Below are 26183 nucleotides of genomic sequence, written 5' to 3'. Positions count from 1 at the left end.
AGATATATTCAATTATTTTGTAAATGGAAAAGTGACGGAAAAAATAATTCTATAAAAAATAAAACTAGTGATACTATTATATTATAAAGTATTCTTAAGTGAATCTTTGCCAACAAATCTGCAGAAGTAATGACACATAACAAATGTTAGTGAATATATGTGCTTTCAACGTCGCCTTTCTGCCTGAGGGATTTAGGGAAAACCTATGATATGGCATGCAACTTTCACTTGCACGAATTTACTTCAAGCAACAAAGGAGTTTTCAGACTGAATCGACAAGTGATATCGGGATTTCGCACAGAAGCATTCAATCTAAAGCAAACCATTTACCAGTGATGCTTGCGCAAATAACAGGCCGGGGCACACAATGCACGGCATTGATAAAACGGCCCAGTCCGAGCGACAAGCGACACCTGCAATTTGTCGTTCGGAAGGTGTTATTTATTTTTTAATGTTGGTTTCCAAGAGAAACGTATCACTGCAGTCTGAAAGCTTCCTTTTGCAACGTGCCACCACTCGTAACTCTAGGGTATGGAGATCCGAATTAGCAACACACCGCTCCTTGCTACGGCTGTCAGTTGGGAGCACCAGTTCTCACCCAGGGATCCACCCTTCCTCCAGGAAGGAAACCACAGAATTGCGACATTCAATTCAAATACTTTATAATTAAAATGTCCAAAATCTTTAATCACGAATCGCATGCATACATACTGATTCATGCAAGTTAAAAGTTATAATTTGTTGGGTCGTGCACACTCGCAGGCAGTGATAAGCAATTTATTTAACACGAGAGTCTGCACACTGCCTTCACCGTTAATAGCAAGACCTCAACTGGTACCTCAAGCACGAGGCGCAGCATAACAGATTGTTCTAACTTACAAATACAAACTCATAACATAAAATAAAACAAGAAAAACTGATAATTTATATAACACATCAATGTTAATTAGCGAGAGTAAGCTAAAGTTCAGGTTGGCAACAATTAGAAATGCCAACGTGGAAGTTTTTACATCGCCAAGAACACGAAGCGTGGTTCCCCCACTCCTAACATAAACAGCCAATAGGAAAACGATATTTTATTGAAAACGAGGGAGAAATACTTTGCTATAATATTACAATATTAAACTATATAGAAATAACTAAACTGATTTTATCAAATAAATCATATTTGCCCTTCCACATAAAAATGATTAAATAAAGATTTAGTTTATAACGAAGACAAATTACTTCAATCTTGTACATTGTTGAACAAAAATCGATATTAAGAAGAAATGTATTTAACTTGTACATAAACAACAAAATTTGCTTGAAAGATAGTAAAAATCCTAGCCATTTTGGATTTGAAAAACAATGAAAACGTTGCATATATTATTTGGGATAATTATTAGCCTATCAATTCTGAATATATGTTGCAAAAATACGCGAATAATAGAGTAAAGGGGCTGTTGCTTGTCGCTTCGGTGTGTAATCTCCATGTCACTTAAAATAAAGTGAATCCTCAGTGATCAATGAAATTTTTCGAACCGAAGCGACACGACAAGCTGCACGTGTTACTCACATTCCCAATGTATTGTGCCGCCTGAGACTTGATTTCCCATGAGCGGTAAATGCTTATTTATAGACTAAATGGACCTGTGTCGCTTGTTACTTCGGTACGAACCACTGCTGTCGCATGTCGCTTTGGTTTGAAACCTCACTAAGAGGCATGCTTTTCACCACAACACAATACGCAGATAAACGATCAACATGCTTGTATCAAAAAGCAAGTCGTAAAAGTCCTTTCTGGGTACCAATCCTTTCTCGTTCTGCTTGTATCAACAGGTTTCATCTCTCTACGTCCTTCGGAAACCTACGAAGTGATACTTGTCTCAATAAATTTGTTCCCGATCGAACTGTGCAACCATATGCTACACAGCTGACACCCTATTTCCTTGTAAAAGAAACTCCACTTTGCCCTTTCATATTAACGTCCATAGCATCGTAAGCGTAACTGGATGTTCGAGGGGGACCAGACGAGTGCGCATGCTCTGCAGTAGCTCCGCCTTTAACACCGTCTATATGAACGTCTGACGTAACATGTAATATCCAGATGCACAAAGAATACGCGTGGAAGGAAACACGAAAGATCGGTCAAATTCTCCCTGGTTGATCAACACGTTCGGCGTTTGCACTATACAGGACTGAAGCCCAACCAAACACCACAGGACATCTCGAAAAACTTCAAAAAGAAAAGGTATGAAAATTACATCTTAAAAATGCATCCCACAGTATTTAGTTGCGTAACGTGACATACACAAGTTGCCAGAGTTTTGAATTACGTGAGATAGTGCAAGTGGAACCCCCTAACCCCATGGACCCATTTTTTATATTTGAGTATTGCGTGATTTAACTCTGCATTGTTCCATTGATAAGCAGATGAAACAAATCTCTCTCTATATATATATGTTTGCTTGAGTGAATTTCACAAAAATGCTTAGTTTTGAACATGAGAGTTTGCTAGTATGAACTTTGCATAAATTGGCAAATTGTCATAAATGGAAAAAAACCATGAACCTAAATTATTAACTATACAAGAAAACAGAATTTAAGTGCCAACCGCAATTGTTGTTAACTTCAGAAGAGTTAAAAAGGAAAATCAACCGTCATGAAAAATATATTCTGGGAAACCGCGACAGTGCTTATTTACGACGTATTGTTCTGGCATCGGTATCTCGATTCAAAAGAAAGTAAAATCCCCATAACCTTCCTTCCTCATGAGCATTTAACTTTCATTCTCACTTTTTACATGTCTAATTTACATAATAAGAGTAATGTAAAAAAAAAAAAAAGGAAAAGCCAAGGTCGCTAACCCACGATTTATAACACGCCAATACAAGGGTTGAAGGCTTATCTATAAAACCCTATTTTGCTGGACAAAATTAAGAATTGATTTTGAGCTAAGCATGTATGTTAGGCAATGTAACAGTTTTACAAAATATAGGTTCATTGTTATGTAGTCGTGTTGAATTAAAAGAACAAATTGTTGAAATTTAAGGAATGTAAAAATACTAAGAAAACCAAAGCGATCATTTAGCTTTCTTGTTGTAAATTGTTATTATTGAAAGCAATCACTACTGGACGAATACATGAAATAAGTAAATTGTTATTGTTAAATGAATGCATAAGTGAATAAAATTGTTGAAGTAGTTGTAAAATTGAAGTACGTGTCATATAATTTAACCTTGTCACGAAAATATCCAACAAGTGTGGGCATACATATGTGTGTAGTTAGGAGGTGAAGGAACTAACATTAACAATCGCTATACTATTGTTTATGCGTGCGCAACTTGAGATTTTCGTGCCGCATTCTTTTCTTTACAGGTGAATTTTATGTGAATGCAAAGCCTAAACTTGGGTTATCTTGTTGTAAGCAACCACCCATTTCTTGGTTAGGTGTTATATTGGGTCCAGTCTGAATTAAATGAAATTGAGGTGCTGCGAACAACGTGGCAAATACCTTCCGACACTTTCCAACTTCAGTCATTTTGTAATGGTTCTTCGAGTATTAATCCTTTGATCATGGCCTCTAATAATCATAATAACACTAATTTTGGTAGCTTATTATTATTTTTGATCCATCAAACTTTACACAATAAAGGTTTCATGTCGGGAATAATTCCATAAGAATTTTGGTCAGTTGTTAGAATGCTACTAGTTGTGCAAAATCCCAAAAGTCTCCGCCCCTCCTCACGTTGCTCCCCCCCCCCCCCGAGCGCCCCCCAAACATCAATTTTGCAGACTTTCAGTTATTGTTGGTGGTTTTGCCATAATTTAAAAAAATAATCTTCAAAAAGTGATTTTTCTAGTACTTTCTGAAGTTTTTGCATTGTAACCTTTAACAAATTAAATGACAAAAAATTGTTTCGAATAAATGTTGTAGCCTAAGCTATAAGCTTTAAAACGATATCAGTTTTAATATATTTTAATGAAAGATGCACCATAAAATGTGTCTCCAAATGGAGGACAGCACCAAAAAAGTGTGTCTTTATCACAGTCTGGCGGTTAAGTTCAGAATCATTGACTTTTCGATAAAAGCATGAGACTTGGTAGAATCAATTGTTATACCACTTAAGACATGTTCAGTTGAGTAGCCAATCGTCATCTGCATGCTGATGGCCGCCATCTTGATAAAAGTCCGCCATATTGGATACTTTTGATGTGATATATCTCAGGAACGATGGCACCTGTCAACTTCAGGATTTTGCAGAAATGCTCCTAATAGTGTAAGGTTTCTTAATATATCAATAAATCTATTTTTGAAAAATAAAAATAGTGGTCTTGTAGAAAAACTCACTATAATACTTTATGTGAATAATTCCGAGTTAAAAGTCTTAATAATTCTCGAACCATACAGTAATATTGTATATTTGGTAACCTTACGAAATGTTTGTTAGGAGACTTTAGATGAACTAAACCCTTAAAATACTATTTTTTGTATTTATAAATTTACCTTAAATAACATTTTTAAGATAAATTCAATGTATGTACAACCCAATTTGATTTCTGAAAGTAGAAGTAATTGAAATTCTGTAAAATTGTTTTATTATTTGAGAGAAAAAAGCATTCATTGTAATTGATGATACGAAAATACTGACATTTGTTTTACACCATATTTTGTAATGAATTTCTCATTACATCAGTTCCCTTTTTTGATCAGGTTTTAAATTCATATCCTTCACATTTGGATAACATAACACAGGCAAGATGTCCCATTCAACACCAAACAGCTATACTCTATCCAGGGAATCTTTGGAGCAATCCCACGCATAATGGAAAAGAAGGGGAGAAAGCAAGCAAAGCAGTACACGCTGATGCAAACAGCTGGTAACTGCAGTCCCTTTTGCCGTCCATGCAAAATTTCATTGTTCGAGCCCCTCTTACGCAGAGACTTACTTTCGCTCGCTTGCTCCATAGATTCCCGGGACAGAGTATAGTACTCTGTGCTTAGTTGTAATGGTCTTGAGCGTGAAAAACCCACTGCAGATTGCAGAAAGTTTTGATGTATAAAAAGAAGTTTATTTCATGAAGGCTCTTTTCCAGGTAAACAATGTGAAGTTCTCTCTCAATTTGTTACACTGAGAGCTTTGGGCTTTTTTAGTTCCTTGCATGCACTAGTCTCCCAAATTGGGATATCTTGAGTCAGGTGAGTCAGGTTCTGTGTTCCAATTGACAAGGTATACATCCTTATGCAGTTTGTAGAGTACATACGTTGTAGTCTGATGGGCACGTGCTGTTTTCATCACATGTCAAGCTTTAATAAATGAATCCCTTGTACCAAATAAGAAGGAATTTTGGTGTACTCCAGAGTTTATATCTAGGCTCCTCCAGTAAGAACATAGCCATGCATTTTATGTCAGTCATTTTAAGGTGGAGCCTCCCAACATGATGACTCTCTTATCGTCTTCATATAGTTGTGACTAGCCGGGAACCACTGAACCAAGTTCGATATTTTGAATACATGTATATGTACAGTATGTATATTTAATATCAATATGCAAAAGTTGGAACTGTAGTGTTTTCAGAAGATTTATATTTTTTTGAGTGACGTCAAACCCATGTCACATCATTACGACTTATTTAGTCATTAAGAAACAAAAACAGCAATGTTGTTACAACACGTGGTTCATAACATGTCAGCAACGGGTGGTTTCTTTACTTGCAAGTTCGTAATTCATCAGATCTTGAAGGCTGAAACGTACTCAGCTGAAGTAACTCACTCACTTTCTAGCATTTCTAAACTCGAAGGTTTATGGCTGCAGCAACACAAGCCTTCCATCTGTCCCTATCCTGGGCAAAATCAATCCAATCTTTTCTATCCTGACCGATTTCCTTTAGGTCCATCTCAACGTTATCCCTCCATCTTCGTCTTGGTCTTCCTACAGGTCTCTTACCATCAGGTTTACCAACAAGAATCCTGTAAACTCTTCTTTCTTCTCCAATTCGTGCCACGTGAACTGCCCACCTATGTCTTATTGATTTAATCATTCTAATAATATCTGGACATGAATACAAATTATACAATTCTAAATTATGTAACCATCTCTAATCACCTGTATCCTCATCCCTTTTAGGTCCAAATATTTTTCTAAGGATTCTATGTTCAAATACTCTTCATTTATGTTCCTCTTTTAATGCAATGGACCAAGTTTCACATCCACAGAATACTACAGGCAAAGTTACTGTTTTCTTTTTGTTTGTTTTTTGTAACTTTGTTTCATACATATTATGTGAGAGGATAAAAGTTTAAGTTTAAAAGTTTATGAGCAGCTCAGGATATTTGTTTGGTAACCACGGTGGAAGGATATCCACTGTTGGTCAAGGCTTGGTGTAGGCGGAGGTTATAGTTCTGTTGGGAGGTCAGTGGGGTGTTGACCTCTGAGGGCCAGGGAGAATGCGATGGCTTTCTTGGTGTGGAAAGGATGGGAGCTGGAGAAGTGTAGGTATTGTATGTTTGGTAGGTTTGATGTGGATAGAGGTTTCCAGATGTCCTTCCTTCATGTGCACATCCACATCCAGGAAGGTGTTTTAGTTTGTAGAGTGGGTCCAGGTGGAATTGATGGAGCTGAAGTGGTATAGTTGGTCTAGGAAGGTTTTCCATGTGTCCAGAGCATGAAGATGTCATCAATGAAATGGAGCCAGAGGAGAGGTTTGAGGGATTGGGTCTCCAGGAACTCTTTTTCAAGTTTGCCCATGAAAAGGTTGGCATAGGATGGGGTCATTCTGGTACTTATAGTTGTGCCCCAGATTTGAAGATAGTGCTTGTCCTCAAAGGTGAAGTTGTTGCACGTGAGGACAAGGTGAGCTGCATGGGTCAGGAAATTAGTGCTGGGGTTGTGGGGTTTTGGTCTGTTGTTGAGGAAGGATTCTATGGAGCGGAGGCCATGTAAGTGAGGTATGTTGGTGTAGAGAGAAGTCACATCGATGGTGGCAAGGATGGTGTTAGCAGGTAATGGTGGGAGAGTGTTCATTTTCTGAAGGAAGTGGTGGGCAAAATTGGTGGAGGCTTCATTAGTCGTCATCCGGGGGAGGTTTTTTTTTGCCCAGAAGTGTTGCCATCTGAAGTGTCTGGCAAAGGTGTGGATATCGAAGAGGAGACGGAATTGGTTGTGGGAAGTTGTGGGGGAGAAGGTGAGGTGTTTGGATAGAATATCAATTTCGGTAGAGGTGAGATAGTGGTTGGACAAATTTATTACAGTTTGGTTGTGTTGGGGTAGGTTAGAGTCGTTGGTGACCATGGGTCTGGTGGGGGTGGGTTTGTCCGTGAACTGGTTGTTTTCCAAAGTGCGAGAATTATGGCTGCAGCTTTGGTGTTTTGGGGGGTTTTGTAGTGGTGCTGGAGGAGGGGGTAATGGCAAGGGAGTGTCAGGCAGTAGAGGGCATATGGATTTTGGAGTGAATTGAGGTGGAAGGGGGAGAGTTCAGCCAGCCTGAAAAGCATGGTGGCAGAGGTTGGACAGTTTGTGTAGGTGTTTGTTGCTAAGGTCGTTTGTGATAGAATGGGTTGCATGCCAGAAAGAATCAAATTTTTGGTGGCAGTCACCTGGGGTCAACAAAAGGATTTTTGTTAGGGATTTGATGAACAAGGACAGTTCCTGGGTGCAATTAAGCTGGGATCGGTACATGATGTGGGTTAGCTCAATAGCAAAGTATCTCGCTAGTGGGTTTAATACTTGGGTGCATAGCTGAAAAAGGCAGTTTGGGTGTGCGGCTTTAAGGTGTTAGGCCAAATATCAAGCATGAGTGCAGGAAACGTGAACGGGATATGGCCTTGGCATGGAAAACAATGAGGGATCGTAGGCAATTCAGTTGAATAGAGTTGTACATGAAAGGATTCATTCCAAAGTCAGAAAAATTGGATAAAAGGAAGGAGGGCCACAAGGGCTAAATAAAAATTGAAAGAGGAGAGAGGAAACACTCACCAGACGCAGAAAAACTTCAAACTTTCGTGATGGTATGTCACATCTTCAGTAGTAGAGAAACGGTGTAGAACTTTGTGACAAGAACGAAGCATTAGCGAGACCTCAAGTGTTGCCAGGTCCAGAAAAAAATTGTTGACAGTGACAAAAAAAAAAAATATGAAGGTAGTTCTTTCGGCAGGCTTGTCGAGAACTGTGAGTGGTGGGGATATATTCTGCGTAAACTTTTCTCCATAGACGTGAAAAATTGCAAATTTATTAATCCAAATCCCATTGATTGTATGTTTGAGTTTTGAGTACGTGAAATGGCAAATGTAAACATCTTGTTTTCATCTTGTTTACATTTGTCATTTCACATACTCAAGACTCGAATATACATTCAATGGGATTTGGATTAATAAATTTGCAATTTTTCACGTCTATGGAGAAAAATTAACGCAGAATTCCCGATGAGTAGCCACCCTGGGAACTCACTTTCATTCTTCTCTAATTCCCCATAGTAACAGGATGTTTGCAACTGTTTGTTGCAGTCCTATGAAACATGGCAGTGTTTTACTCTCATCTTCCAAATGTTGAGCCAATTGGATGATTTCCTAAGATTTTTCTACTTGAGGTGAACTCTCTTATGAGGATTTCCACAACTTGGGGAACGGCTATTTCAATAATCAAAGAGATCATTTATCTTCATTGGGAAGAAGTCCCTTCTCATCAAACTGTAGTATATCGTGAATTATGTAAACAGTTTCCCCCTTCACTGTAAAGATCGGCTTGTCAACAGAAACATCCTTTTGTCTAAGACATGCCCTGTTAGTTGGGCATGATCACAAATGAGTGCCCTCACTTTGAAGCCGGTTCCCTTTACCTTCTCTACTACATCTCTTATAACCATGCTAAGGTTTTGTACATTTACTGAACTGCAAGAGAGGAAATATGACAGACACTTTCCACTTTACAATTAACCCATGTGACGTGAATACCGAAACTTATGTTGTGAACTTCCTGCTATGCCCCACAAGACCTAGAGCTTCAAGTCCTTCCACTAAGTCACTCTTCATATCATGTTCCACCCACTTGCATAATGTCATTTCATCTAGCAGGATTGTACATTCCCTCTAACTTTCTGGCATTGCATAAACCTTTGTATTTTATGAAATGTATTTCACATCAACATTTTTAATTCTATTTTACTCACCCACTTCCTGATTGTACAGACACTGGGAAGCTTAAATCCTTCCTTAATTAGGAAATTATACAGTTCTGGAGCCTTGAAATACATTGCCAGAGAGAGTTCTTTCTCATCTTCTGTCCAAGGGTTGCATTCTGTATGCATGAGCTGCATTCTTAGGAATGTAAAAGGTGCACCTTCAATGAACTTTGACAATTCTGTCAAAAGATAACCTTTCGAGTGCCTATGGTTTTTCATCTTCTTCCTAAGGCGTGAAATTTCAGCACTCTTTCTTGATAACAGAATAGTCTGCTTTCTTAATCTTCTTTTGAGTCGTTCTACTCCACTGCAGACATTTAAATCTTCCACAGTCTCCTTGTCTGTTTGTAGTACTGCAGATGGGATGTTTATGTCAATATTGCTTGTGTCACATGCATGCATGCTGTGCACTTCTTCAATATGTAAATTGCAATCTTCAGCCCTTACGTGTTCATCATCTGTTGAGGGTTGTTCCTCACCACAGTTTTCTTCTACCGATGAAGTTTCTCTTTCTGCATCCAGAATACAGTTCTGTTGATTTTCAGGAAGGGGCTGTAGCACATTGTAGTTAGTGTTTTGCACTGGCACAGCTGTGTGCATCAAAGAATTTCGTAATGTATTCATGAATGCTGAATTGTCAAAATGATTAGCACAAATTCTTCGATTTCGCAACTGCTTTTCCGAAAGTTCCAGGAAATCATCTCTGCCACTCCTTAAACACCACTCCCTGCATCTGTAACGAGACAAAAGCATGCATTGGTTTTAGAAACAATTGTGTCACTGAAATAAGTCTTGAAGCTTTCCTGGCGACGAATGATAACAAGATTCTCTCGGGCTATCGACCAGGTGAGTCGTGGAATATATTTCACGCTTTCAAGAGCTAATGTCACTCTCATCTTCGGGGTAGAAGAGCAGTCTGAGCGTCAACCTGGTGAATATGGTGGACCAATCAGATACTGTGTCTGCCGCATTCACGTTTCTGGTTAATTATCGCTAGCCAGGATGGGTCCAGTTCAAGCCCTGTGTTGCAATGAACATTCTCTTTTTTTTTATGAATGGCTATTGCTTCCTTGATGATGCGATCCCAGTAATTTGAAGTTTTGGCGATGTATTGCTGAAGTTTGGTCTATGGTCCTCATTGATTAAATGTTCAGCTAGTACCGACTTCTCCTGGTGGAAAAATTTGCTGTTCTAGTGTCCTGCTAGTCTGCCCAATGTATGCTTTACCGCAGTTGTAGACAATAAGGTAAATTCCAGGTGTTTTGAACACTAAATCGTTCTTTGGGTTGTGAAGTAGGCTTTTGATCTTCTAGGGTGGTTTGTGAACAGTTTTTACGTTATGCTTCTTCAGAATTCGGCTTATAATTCTGGAGAGATTTCCGATGTAAGGCAGGATAGCAATATTCTGGTCAGCTTTGTCTGGATTCCCTGAATTGGCTGGATTCTCTAGCATGTCCAGATTCCCCGATGTGTTCAGATTCCTTCCTGTCTGGATTCCCCGATGTAACCAGATTACCCAATGTGTCCGGATTCCCTGATGTGCTGGCCTTCTTGGACAGTACTTGTTTTAATGTTTTGTTGATGTTGTGTTCCGAGTACCTGTTCTGACTAAAGGCCGTGCGAAGATTTATTTCTTCGGATAGATGCTCCGTGTTGTTGATGAAGATGGCCTAGTGAAATAAAATGGAGAGTACCAAAGCTTGTTGACGTGAAAATTATTGGCATTGACATACAGATCGGCGAGAGTCAGTTTCCGATATACACTGTGTCCCAAAGATCAGTCTGGCTTGCAGTTGATGAGAATATGCAGGAACAGCAAGCTGTTACTCTTCTCAGTCTCCATGGTGAACTTGATATTTGGGTGTTGATTGTTTAGGTGGTCTAGGAATGGCTGAAGAGTATCTTTACCGTGTGGCCAGATGATGGAGATGTTGTTCGCGTATCTTTAGAAGGCTTCCCACATACATCAGGGGACACAGACATGCCCAAAAATCCAGACACTCCAGGGAATCCGGATACATCAGGGAATCTGGACACATCAGGGGACACGGACACATCAGGGAATCCAGACACTCCAGGGAAACCGGACAAAGCTGACCAGATTATAGCTATCCTGCCTTATATCGGAAATCTCACAGGAATATTAAGCCGATTTCTCAAAAAACATAACATAAAAAACAGTCACAAACCACCCCTGAAAATCAGAGGCCTACAATGCAACCCTAAGGACGATTTAGGACTCAAAACTCTGGAAGTTTATCGTATTATCTGCAAATGCGATAAAGCATACATTTGGCAGACGGGCAGAGCAATAGAACAGAGCTGTAAAGAACACCAAAATTGCATCAAGAACATCCACCCAGAAAAGTCGGGAATAGCTCAACATTCAATCAATGAGGGCCATAGACCAAACTCCAGCAACACAGAAATAATAGTCAAAACTTCAAACTACTGGGATCATCTTCAAGAAAGCAATAGCCATTTATGAAGAAAAAGAAAATCTTAATCGCAACATGGGGCTCTACTGGACATAGCCTGGTTAGAGATAGTTACCTAGAAGTGCGGGCACAGCAGATACGGCATCCCATCCCCACTGTTTACTGGTTTTCGTGTCCGGAGCCCACTACTTCTTGAAGTAGCTTCCAAATTGTCGTCACGACGCTGGGTCAATGCTGAAATTTTGGGGGAACCCACCGGGAATCGAACCCAGGACCTCTCGCACCGAAGACGAGACACATAACCACTTGGCTACGTGGGAGCTCTGTATGTATAAAATAGAGAGCCATATTTACTAGCCATAAGGAAATATATGAGTCACTTATTAATAATATAAAAATAAAAGTACAGTTGTGTGGAATTATTATGTATTATTCTTTACCTGATTCACAAGAATAAAGCACTCAAATTGTAAAAAGTACGAGTGACGTAAACAACTGCTGTGCAAATTTTAAGGCTTTTTTGAGCTCCGATATCTTTTCTGTTGTTGACGATCGTCCTAAAATTCTTAATTTCACACCGCTGATTATTTATCTATCATTTTCCGACATAATTTCTGAGGTTAAGATGAAATTTAACTTGCAAATAATGCAATAGTAGAACATTGAGCATCAAATTCCCCATGTAATTAAATGGGAAAACAATTGCCCATCGAAAGCATAGGCAGTGATTTACCCACACACCCCAAACATTCCTCACCCAAATTTTGAAGAACACACCCCCAAGCAGAAGGATGGAACACCCCCTCTGTAGCGGGGGTGCAAATATGGAATGTTTATATCAACAATAGAATGACAATACTTCAACATTAACTAAAAGGAACCATTTGTAGCTCTACAACAAGTGTAGTTCAATTGACCTTTCGATCAACTAAAACCAAAGTATTAATGAAGGAGGGTGGAATGTGTAGCATGGTCATTCCTTGAAAACACCAGCTCCCTTGACGAGGCTTCGGCCAGCTCTATGGAAGGGTAACTGCCATCTGCAAAACATCAAACTGACCTCTCACCCTCCTTCCTGGGAGCACATACCACACACTGTGTTGACAGTTCAGCGTTTGAATACCTAAACAAATATTTCTTAAATACGTTACAGACTTGTAAATTCAACCCCTGAGACATTTTGTTGCATTTTCCTTTCGATTCTTTCATGTGAAAATGTAAGATAAAAGTAAGGGAAAAAATTCAAAGATACAGGTTTGACTCCTTGTAGTGAACTGTCTTACTATGGCTGCAACACTATTTTCTGTAACTTGGGTAAGCTGGATGATTTTGGAGTGGTAGAGAAGAGAACAGTCAAATGCCTTAGATCTGTCTCAGTGTAGCACCTCAGTTTGTGTGTAGTCGTTCTGCTTAGTGTAAAAATGTCTGAAACTTTACTGCAAAACTGGCTGAAGGAGATAGACAAAATGAAACCAGACAGAATGAAACTGAAAGTGGTGAGTAGAAAAGCAGTGACACTATATCGTAACGCAATCTTATTGTTGCGTCGGGATCGAACCAGAGACCCTGAATCGTCTCTTAGGGTGGCGTAGCTATTCATCAGTCATCTTCCGAAAGCTATTACTCGATTGGCCTAAAAGTATTATGTGCGAGAGGTCGCACTCGAGAAGAATGGCAAGAATTGACATGTACCACAAATGGGTTTCATACTCTCCTCGACTGATCCGAGATGGACATAATTAGGAAAAGGACTTTACCTGCCTCATGTTCGGATGAAGGTTATTTCCACAGATCGTTCCCTCAATCATCTCAACTGTCACCGTCACACGTCTGACCATCCTGTCAGAATTCGCTCTCCTCACTCCCTTGCTCTCTTCACCCTTGATCTTGTTTCAGTACCGTTCACTCGCCAACTCTCCTCTCCCAAGTCAGTATCCTAACGTTTGAGTAATTACTTATTCACCATTCCTTTCTCTGCTTCCTGCTATGGAAGGACAATAGCAGACTTATCACCTTTACCCAACAATACGATATATAGGTAAAATTTCTTCCAACGGATATTCATAAAGTACGTAACAGGGGGGGTCTGCATGGGGTGGTTGCCTGGGTACTAAGGACAAATCGGGTGCCAAACAAGCAAAACAGATAAAAATAGAAACGCGTTAACATCGTAGTGGGTAACAGTATGGAATAGTGAAAACACATTTCACTCTTTTATTTCCTAATTACAAGGTAACCAAAAAAGTTCTTGCTGTTCTAGAGCAGTGATAAACAAAGAGCAACACAGTGGACAGTATGTACCATCAGCATCCAACACCTTTTGCCAACGTTCCTGCAGCTGCATAATACCCTGGTGATAAAACTCGGCGGGCTTGGATGTAAAGAAGTCCATGAGTGCCTTCTGCAGGTCTCCCTCATTTGCTAATGATCTCCCATGGAGGTGGTTGTCAAGGGAATGAAACAGGTTGTAATCTGTTGGTGCAAGGGTGGATGGCACAGTGTCTCCCAGTCAAGTTGCTGAAGGGTCTTCCGGGTCCTCTTTGCCACATGTGGCTTGGCATTGTCGTGCAGGAACAGCACACCCTTATGATTCATTAATGCCGGCTCCTTCTGCCACAATGCACGGTGCACCCTTTGCAACTGCTGAGAGTAGAGGTCAGCAGTGATGGTCTGACCAGGCGGAAGGAGCTCGTAATGCGCCACTTGCTGACAATTCCACCATACAGAGAGAATAACCTTTCGTGGGTGCAGAGGTGGTCTTCAGATGTGAGGAACAGGGTCACGTGGCAACAACCAATGTCTGGTATGCTTGGGAGTGTCATAGAGGACCCACTTTTCCGTCACCAGTGACCAAGAGATCAAATATGGGTGTGTTCAGGTGCCGAGTGAGCAAGGACAAACAGGCTGTCACTCGTTGTTCCTTGTTGGCTGCCGACAATGTGTGGGGTACCCACTTGCTTAACTTGTATGACTTCCCTATCCCATGCAGGTGCAGTCTGACTGTTTCAGTGGAAACATGGAACCTTTCTGCAAGTTCATCACACGTTAGACCACTGTCTTCCTCGATGGCTGCTTTCAGGGCCTCGTCATCCAACACATGTGGTTGTCCACTGCGAGGTTCATCCGAAAGGCTCACATCTCCCGAACGGAATTTCTGGAACCAATGCCTGGCAGTACATTCGTTCATGGCATTCTCCCCAAATGGCAACTTGATGCGGCAGCTGAAAGGCCCACTTTAGAGTCATACAACAAACACACGTGAACAAGCTGCTTCGATACCTCCATTTCTCTTTGACACTGGGCGAGCTATGAGTGCTGTGTGTGCGCAACGTGCCTGTATTACTGACAGTCGATGGTCACACTAACTCCCGATCGCTTGGCAGGCACGTGCGTCATTTCGTTTCCTCTCTGTGAGTGAATGATTAATGGGATGTCAAAAACGGCAAGAACCTTTTTTGGTTACCTTGTATTTACATTTGTACTTACCTGTTATGCATAGCGGAACATTTTGAACGTGGGATTTTGCTTTTTACACTGAAAAAAGCGTAATTTTTCACATTACAACTATTTATTGTTCGTTGCTAATTCGCTTTCATTACACACAATATGGCGGGCAAATCTTGACTCACGTTGTCTATCGTCAGCTGATATGCAGTGTCTCCAAACTTACTAACCAAACTATTCATAGAAGGTTTTTAAGCGAAAATTGATCCACAAACCATTCACGGAAGGTTAGGTTAGGTTCAGTTAGGTTAGGCAAACATAGAAAATTAAATTGAAAAAAAATCACAATGCAACCTTCACTTATTAACAGAAAAATGCCGCACAAACTATTCACAGAAGGTTTTTAAGCTAAAATTGTTCCACAAACTACCGCATGGTTGCTACACTAACAGGGGGTTACATAATCGAAAGCATGGAACATTTGATTCACGTAGTCAACGGTAATGATTGCAAGAGCTATCGTGCATCGGAGATACATTTATGTCGAAAAATACATGATTTACTGGCCGAATAAGTTGAACGAAGGGAGAAAACACTTCCACGAGCTTCCAAATGTCTACAGAAACTCAGTTCCGTAAGTAGTTTCTCGTGTAAATTTGAAGAAATGTGTTTTCACTATACCATACTGTTACCTCGTAGTGTCCTGTGAAATTATTGGCACCCAATTAAATTAAAGTTATTGTCAGTTTGCGAAAATATAGATCTAGTAAAACTTGTCTTCTGGTTTTTATCTAGTAGGTTCCCTGTTATAATGACACATTTAATTTTTTCGAATTTCTCAGAGGTAACGAAGGAAGTGTAAGGAATTAAACATAAAAAGAAATTTAATTTACATTAAGTCCGAAATTTATATCTGACCATAGGCGCACCAGTGGGGGCACGACGGCACTTGCCACTGCCTGCTGGAAATCGTGGAGAGAGAAATTTTGTTTGGTTCATTGTGCTTTTTTTGTTGGAAAGTGAAATAAATGTTATTCAATTTTTAGTTAATTGGAAATAAAACATTTCCTCAATTTAGAAGTGAAAATTCCTTGCCTTTCCTTTGCAGCTAACATGCAATGTATTTATTTGCACATGTTATTTAGTTTTCTTTTAAGACAAAGAGGCTCATGACTCCTAATTCCATACAGTCTCTCGTTCAGTATTTGAAAGACAAACCCTCAACAGCGCCAAGCATATTTTCCAAAGTTTTGTAAGGGTATAAGTCTTCAATATGAAATTACTTGACCAATTCTGTTCAAAAGCAATACCAGGTATCTATCAAACTTGCATCCCAACTTGCCATGCTCTAAATATGTAGAGAGTTTCATTACTTTATTTCAGTTTGTGAATCGCTGTTTAAACAGAGATTTGAAAACACCAACAGAATTTGGAACTCACTCGCAATATAGAACTATTAAAGGTATGTATATGCATCTTTTCTAACTGAAGATAGAACGAGGGGGGGGGGGTAAAGTAAAGAGGATGCCGAACGAGCAAAGGAAGATTGTAAAGAGTAAACATCGTAGGATACAGTGAAATGAAAATATTGCCGCTATGTTTAATTAATAAGAAATAGTTCTAAAAATGTTCTTGCCCGCAGTGCGATAATTTATTTAAGAGTCATATTATATCTGTACTTATTACTACTACTTCAGACAGGCAAGCACACATGCACCCATCCAATGCATTTTCACTGATATTTCATCGATGATTTGGGCACCCCCAAGATGAACTCCGAGTTACACCTATGACGAAAACCATGCAAATACAGTTGAAACATATTGTGCAAGTGTTCCTAATTTCTTTATAACTAGCTTAAGAATTGCAAGAAATGATACTCGGTAATAATATCTTTAAATTTTGTGTTTTTCAATGCCAACTTTTGTGTTTTGTCTGTCAATTGATTAAATTAAGTGCTGAACATTATCGGAAAACAATACTGGAAACGTTAGACTGAAATGTTAACATTATCACAAAAATCTTTTCGTGCTTTTGACATCTTTTTTCTTCTGAAATGTTACATGAAGGGAAGGGGGTGTTAATCATTGGAAACATCTATTAGGGCAAACATTTTTAGAATGGTCCAAAATATGAACCTAACATCCCCAAATGTACACCCCCAAAATGTTTTCAACACTACCTGAAGGGTAAACTGGATAAACCCCTGATGGTCGGGACACAAGAGGGGTGCTGCGACCTACAATAGTTTGCTTTGAGCAGTCTCATTGGTCTGCCATCTTCACCGGGATCCCCACTTCCATGAACTTATATACACTGGGTTGATGGTCAGGACTGCACTTCTGGTGTCGATGGACTGGTGGAGCCGAAGTGGGAAATGCTCTCTATGAAAATTGGGAAATGCGACTCACGTACCTGGACGTACATTCCCATTTACCTGCCTAACGAGGCAATTCCGAAGTTCCTTCCTCCAACTCCGAAGTTCCCTGGTTGCTACTGCATGGACCCTAAACACCTCCTGAGCGGTGGACAGTCGTTCTTAGGGCAACCAACGCTCATGGAGGAACTCAAGATGTCCTTTTAAAGGAAAAAAAACGAACACTGCTAGTGTCTGAAAGTCCTTCTTAGGACTGAAAACACCGAGCTAAGCACACACACTCCCCTCCACTAAGCACAAAGTCCCTTTCAGGACCAAGTACTTTTTGGGGAGAAATTCAGGAAGAAACCATTGTCACATCAGGGACCAAGCAATGCAATCCAGGGTAAGGTAACAACTCCCGATGCAGCTAGCTGCACCTCTGGGGGACCGGCACAAACCCTAGTGGTCATAAATAGGACTGGGAGGAATGCAAGGACAAGGATGTCGTGGGAGGGGAAGTTACTCTAGCCACGGCCACTCGAAGGCTCATCCTGCGGAGGACGGAGCATGTGGGTCTGGGCAAAATCAGGGACGAGGAGGAGAAAGGCGAAGGGTAGCAGAGAGTAATCAGATCCGACTGGGTTGGGCCCTTGAAGGGCTGATTCAGTCAAAGTCTACCAGGAAGTGGTAACCCCCGGCAGCACCACACTCCTGCGTGCCTTCAAGCACAGGGGACCATCGTACTCCCGAAAAATGGGGGTGTCTAGTACGATGGATCCTCACTGAAATAGGTCCCTTGAACAGTAAAAACCATTAGCATCAAAGCACTAAGTAATACTATGAATATTGAATTCCCACCCAATCTTCTCGTAAGACATCAGATAATTCTCCACGAGTTGTTCATAGTTCTCTGCTCTCCTGTTCAGCAGAAAACTGTGACACACTTGTCGAAATGTTCCACTCACCATTCTCATTGTACACAGTCAAATCCCCTTTTATTTTTTTAAAAAAATAGAAGAAATTCTTTGTCTGTGCCAAGTAGTACCTTGATATCTTTAGCCAGGTGACTCCATTGATGCAGCAGTAAGGCCAAAAAAATTAGTTTCTTTTTGGGAAGTTGTAAGTCGCTGATTAGGTCATTCAATTCAGCCAGTGTTATCATCTTAACTCCTAGCAACCAATGGTTGTGAAATACTTCCCTGAATATGTGACATATCACAATGGAGTGCTGTTGTTGGGACTGCTATGTTAGCAAAGAGCCACGTTGCTGCATATCTGCATATAATGCACACGCGAAATGTAACGATACTCTTGAGACACTGCACAACTGAATGCAAACTGGCCAATGTTGCAGGTATCTGGAACAGGAAAGGGTGGAGTGTTATACTCGAATAGAAAGTGCCAGACCATCAACAGTGTTGCCATATGTACTTGAGTTGAGGGAGGTCGCTTGTATATGCACCCTCTCCCCCCTTCTGTTATGCCGAAACGAGAGCCAATCAAACTGTTTAATATAATTTACACGTTCAGCATCCAGAGGTTGTGTCCCAAAGGTACAAAGTACAGACTTGAAATATGGTCTTGATGGAAGTGACCTCAACTAGTCCGGTTCGAAAGTGGCAAGTACACTAGTACGTATTGTTGCATACTTGGTCAAGTGATTTCTGCACTTGCAACACAGTTAAATATAAGCTAGCAAGTTGTTGGTTGAAGTTCTTCTAACGTGTGGAAATGTGTATATATAAGAACATTAAAAAAGACTTTCTGATTTCTATGGTGAAAAACATGTGTTTAAAATGCAGGGAAAACAATGAATCATCAGTTTTAACTACTGATCGTATTTGTTGCTGCAGTCGAAGTGCAATTCGAAAGACTTTCACTTCCAGTCCGCAAACTTCAAGACTGCACTGCAAGACCATTCTCGGAGGATGTTCGCTTCAAGTACAGTGTTGCACCTTTCGGACATGGCCTCAGACTAATAAAAAATGGGTGTTTTCATTTCTGCAACAAAATGTGTGTAGAACAGTGATATTAATGAACAACAATGCATCTCATCTATATTTTTCATTCACTGAGCAGCGAACAAAAACAACCAACACCTGGAAACAAACAAAACAAAATATTCTCCAAGCTCACAGATTATCCTTCACATGACCAAACTTTGGTCTGATTGGCTGTTGCAGAGAATATGGTAGAGTAAGTCAACTGCAATTAGCATATCGTCTAGCCATCAACAAATCTAGCAACAATCATTTCCAGCCAGGTAGTCAGTCCAGGGCTAGCTATGGCATTGCCACTGGAGATCCAGTACTGGGTGATTCTGCCTTAAAACAATGCAGTGAAACTTGTCTAGATCAACACCAATCTGTGAAAAAATATGTTTGACTTTTTCATATTTCTTTAAACTCCTTGTTGCACTATGAAAAATAAGTAATATGGACTCAGACCTTTATTGCTCAACTAATTAGCCACTTTATACTAACCTTTCTTTGTTCTTCACAGGAAAACTGAAGAATGTCACTCCTCGATCTGGATCTTCCAAGAATGTACATCCTTTATAATGACATCTTCTCCCAGATATTACTGAGGACAACCACACCTTTTCCAGACAGCGATTGCGACTAAAGAAGAAAAAAATGTGCCTTAGCATAACATTAATATCAAAGTATGGTGGAGAAGATACACCATATTTTCACACGAGATAAAAAAAATGAGAATAATGTTCAAAACACTTTCCTAGAATTATTTTCATGGACCTTTTACCATACACCAATAACTATTACTTTCATATGTATATTTGCTTTGAACTGATATGTTATTAAGTGTCGTTTCCACCCACTTTTGGCTACTCGCAACGATGACGTTGAGTGATCATATGATGAAATTGATGAAGGGGTACTCACAAAGCACACCTGTTCCCAAACCCAGATGTGAACCTAGGATCCCTGGCATTGAAGAGTGCCGAGTTAACTTGTCAACAAAGTCTTTCACATTGAGGAGGACACTGATAATCTTGTTACTGATGTTACAGAACTCAAAGGTAACTGCAAGTGGTTGAAGAATAGTGTGGATGATCAAGAGAACAGAAGCAGGATTGATAATTTAGTATTTTTTTTTTAATCATCGAAGAAGGTGCGAGTGAACACTGGGGAACAACAGAGGAAAAGTTTGAGATCTGATTGAAACAAAGCTGTAAGTCAATTTACAAGAAGATGACATTCAGCACTGGACCAGAAAAAGACAACGCTCTCAGAAGGACTTCTTCTTCTCTTCCATTCCCTTATGCCGTTAAGTGTCGAGTACCTCGTTCTGCCCATCTCATCCACTCCATCCGGTCTCGACTCATTCTTCTCATTTCGTTCTTAGTTTTTCCATATTTTAATCCTAACTTTTCTATTCTATCTTCCCATGTATTTCTTGGCCTGCCTCTTCCTACTCTACCCTCAACCCTATCACTTGCTTGGCTTTCCTATCTTCATTCATTCTATTTACATGTCCATACCACTTCAGCTGGCATTCCTAACTTCAGTCATTGTCTTCTTTTGTTTTACCTCTTCTCTGATTCTGTCTCTTCGAGTTTTCCCCACTGTTCTTCTAAGATATTTCATCTCTATTGCTTGAAATTTACTTAGATGTTTATCTTGGAGTGGTAAGCTTTCTGTGCCATAGCCCATGCTGGGAACTACAATTGAGTTGAATTGCCTTGTATTCTTTTCTCTAGCTTTCTCTTCAACCATATTTCCAAATTTTTCCCAGGATGTTATTTCAGCTTCCTTCACTATTTCCTTGACTTCATTTATTTTTTCAATGTATTTCCTTCTATCTTCTTCTGTCTGAGACATAATATATTTTTTCCATGCTTCCTTTTTGTTTTTTACTTTTTGTTTCACATCTTAATTCCACCAAGATGTTGTCTTTTTTTTCTTGTATCTACTATTTTCTTTCCGCATACTTCTTCTGCGGCTTTTATGAGTGCCTTTTTAATTCTCTTCCATATTTCTTCTGCCTCTAGTTGTTCTACATCTGGTCCTTCTGTCAGTCTGGCTGTTACCTGTCCTTTATACTCTTCCTTCTTCTCTTTATTCTGTAAGTCATTTATGTTAATTGTTTGGTATTTTTTCATTCTGGGCTTTGGTGGTCTCATGAAGCGTGTGTCCACTATTAGTAATCTATGGTCTGTACCCAGTTCAGCACCTCTTAAAAATTTAACATCCATTATGTTTCTCCTAATACTACTGGTATATATTATGTAGTCTATTATGCTTTTAGCATTTCTTCCTTCAGCCTGGAAGGTTATTTTATGTGCCTCCTTATGTGGGAAGAAGGAGTTTCCAAGAAGCAACTGATTTTCTACACAAAACTCCAGTAATCTCTTGCCATTCTCATTCAATGTCTTTTCTCCCCCGTAGCTTCCCACACTACCATGGGCTACCTTCTTATCTTTACCTGTTCTTGCATTTAAGTCTCCCACTATCATTACATACCGTCCCTCCATTACTTCTTTATCTACTGTCCTCTGGAGTTGTACATAAAATTCTTCCGTATCAAACACAGAGGCATCTTCTGTTGGTGCATATACTTGGATATATGATATTTTATATTCTATATCAAATTTAACTACAATTATTCTTGAGTTAACTGGTCCCCAACCACTGACCTTTGTTTCATATTGCTGACATGTTATAATTCCTATCCCTTCTTTTGCTCTTCTTTCCTGTCCAACACCTGAATATCTCAAGGTATATCCCTCCTCAAGCCTTTGTATGTCGTTTCCTTTCTTTCTTACTTCACTAATTCCCATTACGTCTATCTTACGTATCTTCATTTCCTGTACTAATTCAACTTCCTTTCCTAATATAGTTTTAATGTTCCACGTTCCCATTCTCATTTTCCTTTTCCAGTCCGGTCGTTGTTGTGTTGATCTGTCCATTCCGAGGCTCCTGTTTTTTCTCTGAATCCGTTAATACCCTTGTGTAGGGGATTGGCCCAACGCAGGGTGGATTTATTTAGGGTTTACTTCCCTAGGGCAGTTGGCTTTACCATGCCTTTTGAGTCTGCCCCACCCTTGGTTTTCTGGCAGGGTATCCTTCCCTTAGCCTTTGGGGATCCCTCCCCTCCCTGCAAGGCAGCAGGGGCAGTGCTTATTTAATGGCGGCACTTCCTCGCCATGTCACAGTGCTGTCAATGGGCTTTTCTGGGTTTTAATGAAGATGGTCCTGCCACAAACCAAGCCCCCAGATCCTGTTAGCACTGCCGCCTTGGTCCGGGACTGTTTATTTGGCATTGCCTTATTCGCAGCTAACCACCATATCTGATGGCCATTCGCTATCCGCCACCTGCAACCCACCCGGTTGCTGAGGCTTGCCTCTCTCATAGGAGACCGGAAGGACTAGTCTCTATAATATGTCAACTTCTTTGCAAAAAATGGGTTTGATACCCTGTCGAGGCACATAGTGGTTTGGATCCCACTTTGAACTGTAAGTTCACTTCTGATTAGCCTATCTGTGCATAAAGTGGACTTAAAATACAAACTCAATCTTTGCAAAAAAAAAAAAAAAGGAAGAAGTGCTAAGGAACAGCAGCAAATTAAATGAATTGTTTGAACTGATGCTTTAAATCCACTTTATGGTAATCGGGACTGGACCTACAGTTTAAAGTGAGATCTGAACTACTGTGCAATACATTGAACACGGGAGACTTGATAACAAAACAACGACATTACCGCTAAACATCGAGGAGGCTCAGAAAATTCAAAGGAGAAAAGTTTTCATCGATAAGGATTTTTCATACAGTGTGAGAAAAGAATGAAGGCAGATGCTTCCCTCCATGCTTGATGCAAAGAATACTTTTATCATCTTGTTATTAACCAGCGGTGGCTGCTCTCTAGCTGACAAAGCTGAGAAACCTTATTTCTGGATTTATAGATAATTATTAAACTTTTTTTGTAATGAACAAATGTCATATGATTGTAATCGTAAAGCAAATCACTTCCCGATCATTTTCTGTTGCTGTTTGTCTGTGTAAATATCAAAACAAGTTGTTAAATTGATTCCTTAAATCAACAATTAAAAGTCATTGAACAGCGTTTCTATTGGAAATCATGAATGGTTTGAAATTGCATATATTGTGGAACGATTCAAGGGAGACTCTGTAAAAAGCTAAAATCTCTCTCCAGACATCGGTATTTGGTCAAGCGACAAAACAACAGACATTAACATTCCAACAAAATTGTGGAAGCACATGACATCAGGAGACACTGCATTGTTCATTACTACTGGCTTCAAACCTGCCATTGGCTGAAAATACGGAAGAACTAAGCATGCAGGTAGGAAGTATTTGCCAGCAGCTTAAAAGAGGTAGGCACGAGAATTCTGGCTCAGATCTCAGTATTCAGAAGTACCTCACGAAATATACCAGCTACCTGGCGAAGACCTCTTACACACTATCAGGTCTCTAGCCCGGCTCGGGGCTCAGAGACGTAGCTTTCGCCAAAGGCAACCACAAAGTACTAATGCGAGTTGACCGGCTCCAGTTCCAAGGGTTGTAAGTTTCAGCCATAGGGCAGACCGTCGTACGGATGCCCTCTCAACGGCCATCTCTCCTAGACCAGCTTAACTTCATCGCCTGCCACGGGAAAGAACATCGTGGGCCGTCGAACTCATGACTCACTGTCAGTGCTCTGTCGCCCGACATCTACACACATCCGCTTGGCCGAGAGGTAAGATGTACATCATCGACATCCCTTGAAATCTTTCCACTCTCTGCCAGATACCTGTTATTGAGTTTGTATGGGAACATAAAACATAATCTTGCTCTACCATTTTACCCCTAAGCATTTACCAGCACGATCTCCATAGTTTATGCTCTTGAAACCAGTGAACGTGTCAATATATACACAATAAAAAAAATATGTATATGAAAGTTCACATTTTACCAAAACATCGCAGTGGGTACAGCACGAAAATCAAATATTAGACTAGCGATTAGCCATAACAAAGATAATAATTTTCTCACTTTCTTATTTAGGGTATGTGAAAGAAGTATGATGTTGATGTATTTTCTCGGTATTAATAATATAAATGTATTCTGCGACACCAGATAAAGATGGCCTCCTCGATGGCGCAGTGGTAGCGTTGTCGCCTAGTAATCAAGGGATCCCGGGTTTGATTCCTGGTGAAGGTACACAGTGGTTCGGATTCCACTTTAAACTGTAGGCCCAGTCCCGATTAGCCTTACTGTGCATAAAGTGGACTTAGAACAACAAATCAATCCAAGCAGAAGAAGAATGTGAACACAACAAAACAATTCTATAAAAATATCATTTCCACAGAAATACTGATTGTTGTTTTTCATTGTTTTTATATAAAACTTCAATTTAAGATCAACACAAAATAGTACGTTCTACTATTGGTTGTCAGACATATTTTGTTATCATATTACCCACTTCTATAGAAATATATATAATTCTTTGCTGAAAATTATGATTAAATAAATACAGATGAGAATGTTCCACCGCTCCTCCCTTCCTTTCTCGCAAGTCACAAAAACATGTTACACTTTCCGCGTTGGGTTCTTTTCACCACAGAATAGGAATAAATAGCATTCTGTACCTCGATGCTTCTTTTCGATAATCGATTTCAATAGAATGTTGTGCGATTTGTCTGATGATTTAACCCCTTCCCCCCGTTAAACGTTCATTTGAGGCTGGGTGAACCCCAGAGTTGCTCTATGCACGGATCAAGGTGAGAGAAATCCGACCTTAGATGACCCACCTCGAGAATCAAACCGGGTGTTGCGTAGCAGTCAGAGGTGATCCCCAGCAGAGCACAGAGGCTTCAGGATATATAAGTTATCAGTATATTGTGAGGAAACTGGGAAAACAGTAGTTAGGTGAATGGGGTTCAAGGTGGGACTATCCCATAGAAGAGAAATTGGCCTCCAATCTTCAGAAAAAAAATGTTATGGCTAATATATTGTTGAATCATTATTTTTGGAGTAGTATTTGAAGGGCGATGGGGAGAATTCCCCCTTCTGATTTCTATCTGATGGAAAAGAGGGTTCAGATGGGATGTCCTTTGAATGGGAGTAGTTGCTTTCTGAATAAATGCAGATACAAACACACACAATGTGTTTAGGACCATTCTCTACGTGCTGTAATTCAGAGAGAATGCACAATTTGTTATTCATTGTTCTCAGGATGTGTGTAAATGCATGTTTTATTTTTGTAATAATCGAGGCAAAAAGTAAGTTACAGCACTTTTTTACCTAAAGAGTAAAATATCAACTGTTTAATTACAGTTGTACTCTACAAGAATGATTTATTTTCACCGCTTTGTGCTAAATTAAGCAAGAAACGCACAAAGAATGGGCTTCTTACGATTTCATGACCATCTTTCAGAGAAAGAAGTAATAAAGATGTCTCAGGATCTACTTTCAGTGGGGCACACTTCAATTTTAAATAGATCCAGTACTGATTATCTTATTATGTTAATAAAACTTTTTCTTGGTAATCTTTGCCAGTCCGGAAAAGGATATTATTGAAGTATTTTATTTATGTTGGTAGAACTTTTTGTTCCTTAACAATATCATCCCTTTCAAGTTTCTTATTGCTATTGGGGAAGGCACGTGCCCCTATCATCTTGTGTTTTAAAATGCACAGTCCATTGGGGTAACAGAGGACCTAAGGCTATGAGTTACCACATCCATCCAGTTGCGGAACCCGAAACTGCTCCTTCACCACGGACATTTCCTCATGGCAAGCTGGGGAAAGAAAGGTCTGTCTG

At 39.9% G+C, this 26183-nt stretch overlaps 1 protein-coding gene across 3 annotated transcripts in view; it reads right to left on the bottom strand.

The window, feature by feature from the left end:
• The window catches only part of LOC146001758 (uncharacterized), a 155451-nt gene that overhangs the window by 33593 nt on the left and 95675 nt on the right, over nt 1-26183 (bottom strand). The window contains exons 3-4 of one of the 3 annotated variants that reach the window (XM_083139475.1): nt 19884-20021; nt 9148-9892 (exon numbers count right to left, since the gene is read on the bottom strand). In XM_083139475.1, the coding sequence (XP_082995601.1) occupies nt 9148-9892; nt 19884-20021 (883 nt within the window). Of the gene's footprint in view, nt 1-9071; nt 9893-19883; nt 20022-26183 lie in introns of those variants that run through there. The other 2 variants (XM_083139474.1, XM_083139476.1) reach the window with 2 other exon arrangements.

The sequence above is a fragment of the Lepisma saccharinum genome, chromosome 17 (genome assembly GCF_977018435.1).
Source record: "Lepisma saccharinum chromosome 17, izLepSacc3.1, whole genome shotgun sequence".
NCBI classification, from domain to species: domain Eukaryota; kingdom Metazoa; phylum Arthropoda; class Insecta; order Zygentoma; family Lepismatidae; genus Lepisma; species Lepisma saccharinum.
Note: the sequence above shows the minus strand (reverse complement) of the source record. Positions and strands in the feature narration are given on the sequence as shown.